The 2,500-nt window shown below is 42.8% G+C and overlaps 1 protein-coding gene across 8 annotated transcripts in view; it reads left to right on the forward strand.

Annotated features, from left to right (window-relative positions):
* The window catches only part of LOC125029447, an 86,790-nt gene that overhangs the window by 28,545 nt on the left and 55,745 nt on the right, over nt 1-2,500 (forward strand). For all 8 annotated transcript variants that reach the window (XM_047619324.1, XM_047619323.1, XM_047619325.1 and 5 more), the window contains exon 3: nt 1,980-2,120. In XM_047619324.1, coding sequence (XP_047475280.1) covers nt 1,980-2,120 — 141 coding nt within the window. The remainder of the gene's footprint in view (nt 1-1,979; nt 2,121-2,500) is intronic.

The following is a 2,500-nucleotide window of genomic DNA, read 5'->3' on the forward strand; positions in this document are numbered from 1 at the left end:
CAATAGACAGTGAACAAGATCATAAAAAACTTAATACAAAAAAATCAACCGCGGCACCAATATTTCACACAACACACACAAACACGATTTCGAGAATCCACTTGCTTCAGGCCCAAGGATTCTATTAACTTGAAGAACGCGAGTGGCGAGCGGGTCGGAATTTCTCCCTTAGTGTTTTTTTTAGTTCCGTTCTCCTTCGATGACAGGACAAAAGCGAAGAGACTCGGGTCATTGTCTAGGATCAAGTGCAAGAGGCTGGAAAATATGAGAGAAAAATATTGTATTGTATTTTTCACTACTTCATGTACGTATCGAATATGCTGATTGCGTTGGCAGGGAGAGCGCCAACAGACGTGCGCCTAAAGGCTCACTGGCGGGAAGCTCTTGAGATAATTTCCCCTCAGACAGATGCACGCCACTTTTGAGAGACGTACGCACGCACCTTCAGTCCACTCGATGTTAAAATTATTTCCCTGACACCGGCCTCCTCCCCATCCTACTTTTATCCCCCCCCCCCCCCTCCCTCTCTACCTCCACCCATAATGGTCTGCCTCCCCTGGCATGTTAGCTCCTCGACCCTTGGCATGGTGTGGCCAGACCCCCTGTCTTGGTGCCACTCGCCCCCCACCCCCCACCACCTCTTCCCCTGGCATAGTGTGCCTACTACCCAATCTCCTCTCGTTCTCCCTCTTCTTTCCCGTACCTCCAAGTATGGTATGGTTTCCCCCTCCCCCCCTCCCTCCCCTTCACTTTCCCCCTGACGTAGTGTGACAATTCTGACCCCCCCCCCTCCATCCCCTCCAGTACTTGGCTAAGGGATGACTAGAATTCGCCGTGTCAAGGGCAACTTAGGCATAGCGTGACTAGCATATTTTTTTGGCCGTTTTTTTTTTTTTTTTTTTTTTTTTTAACACATTTTAATAGTTTTGATAATGTTGTTCATCCTTTTCTGAGACATATTTTTACTTGACGTCTAAGGAATTTTACACAATATGTCAAATTTAATGAACTGTACGTTTTCGTGCTTAAAATTAAATCTTGAAAATTAAGTCAGTATATCCGAACCCGTTGTGTATATATATATATAAGTGAGTAAATAAATAGTTGTATATGTGCGTAGGTAGGCATGTAGACAGATATACATACAGTTAAACAGGTATAAAATATGTATGGATAGAGAAAATCTCGTGGACTGATTGTTACTGCCGCAGACATTGGCATTCTGTTAAGAATTTAGATAATCAGTTTAACAGGAATATTAATAGATATAGCTTCACATTGATGAATGTAAATGTTTGAAATGACTAACAGTGAAGACAATACAGACAATCACATCACTTAAAACGACAAGCTCCTTGTAAATGAGAAAACGTGAATATATAATTTTATGCTTTGTTAATGATATTTGTTATATATTTTATATGTTGGTATGAATGCAATTAATGTCTTCTTTTCTTAAAAAAAAGAAAATCTGTCTGTTTGTCTGCTTGTTACTCACTCACTCACTCACTCACTCTCTCTCTCTCTCTCTCTCTCTCTCTCTCTCTCTCTCTCTCTCTCTCTCTCTCTCTCTCTCTTTCTCTCTCTCTCTCTCTCTCTCTCTCTCTCTCTCTCTTTCTCTCTCTCTCTCCCTCCCTCCCTCCCTCCCTTTCTCCCTCCTCCACTCCCTCCCCCTCCCTCTACCCTCAACTCTCCCCCTCCCTCAACTCTCTCTCTCTCTCTCTCTCTCTCTCTCTCTCTCTCTCTCTCTCTCTCTCTCTCTCTCTCTCTCTCTTTCTCTCTCTCTCTCTCTCTCTCTCTCTCTCTCTCTTTCTCTCTCTCTCTCCCTCCCTCCCTCCCTCCCTTTCTCCCTCCTCCACCCTCCTCCCCTCCCTCTACCCTCAACTCTCCCCCTCCCTCAACTCTCTCTCTCTCTCTCTCTCTCTCTCTCTCTCTCTCTTCCTCTCTCCATTTACAATCTCTCTCCCACTCCAACTCAGGTGACTTAATGGACGAGGCTGGAGTCCTGGAGTTCCTGACGAGCCTCGAGGCCATGGAACTTCCGGACCAGATCGAGGAAGTCAACGCCAAGATCCTTGACAAAATCGTCGAGGAGCAGGAGTTCGTCGCTGTTCTCTTCTGTAAGTTTATTATTATTTTGATATTATTTTTCTTCCGCTTTTTTCGGTGTGTTTTTTTTTTTTTTTTTTCTCCCCAGGAACCACGCAGATTTTCCATCTCCCAGCTTTCCTTCCCTCCTTTTAAAAGAAGAGAAAAAAAAAAGCTTTATTTTAATGCGCACTGTAAAACATGCTTTTTATTTCCCTTTTTCTTCTTATTTTCATTTTCTTTTTCTACAGAAATTAAATCTTCGACAGTGTTCACACGAGTCGAAGTATTTCTGTTCTTTTTTTTCTTTTTCATATTTCTACTCCCCACTTTTTCTTAGGCCCTGTTTTTGCATTTTATTTTATTTTATTTTCGTTCTAGTTTTGAATCCAAAAGATCGCCACAGAATTCT

The sequence above is a fragment of the Penaeus chinensis genome, chromosome 10, assembly GCF_019202785.1.
Source record: "Penaeus chinensis breed Huanghai No. 1 chromosome 10, ASM1920278v2, whole genome shotgun sequence".
Lineage (NCBI taxonomy): Eukaryota > Metazoa > Arthropoda > Malacostraca > Decapoda > Penaeidae > Penaeus > Penaeus chinensis.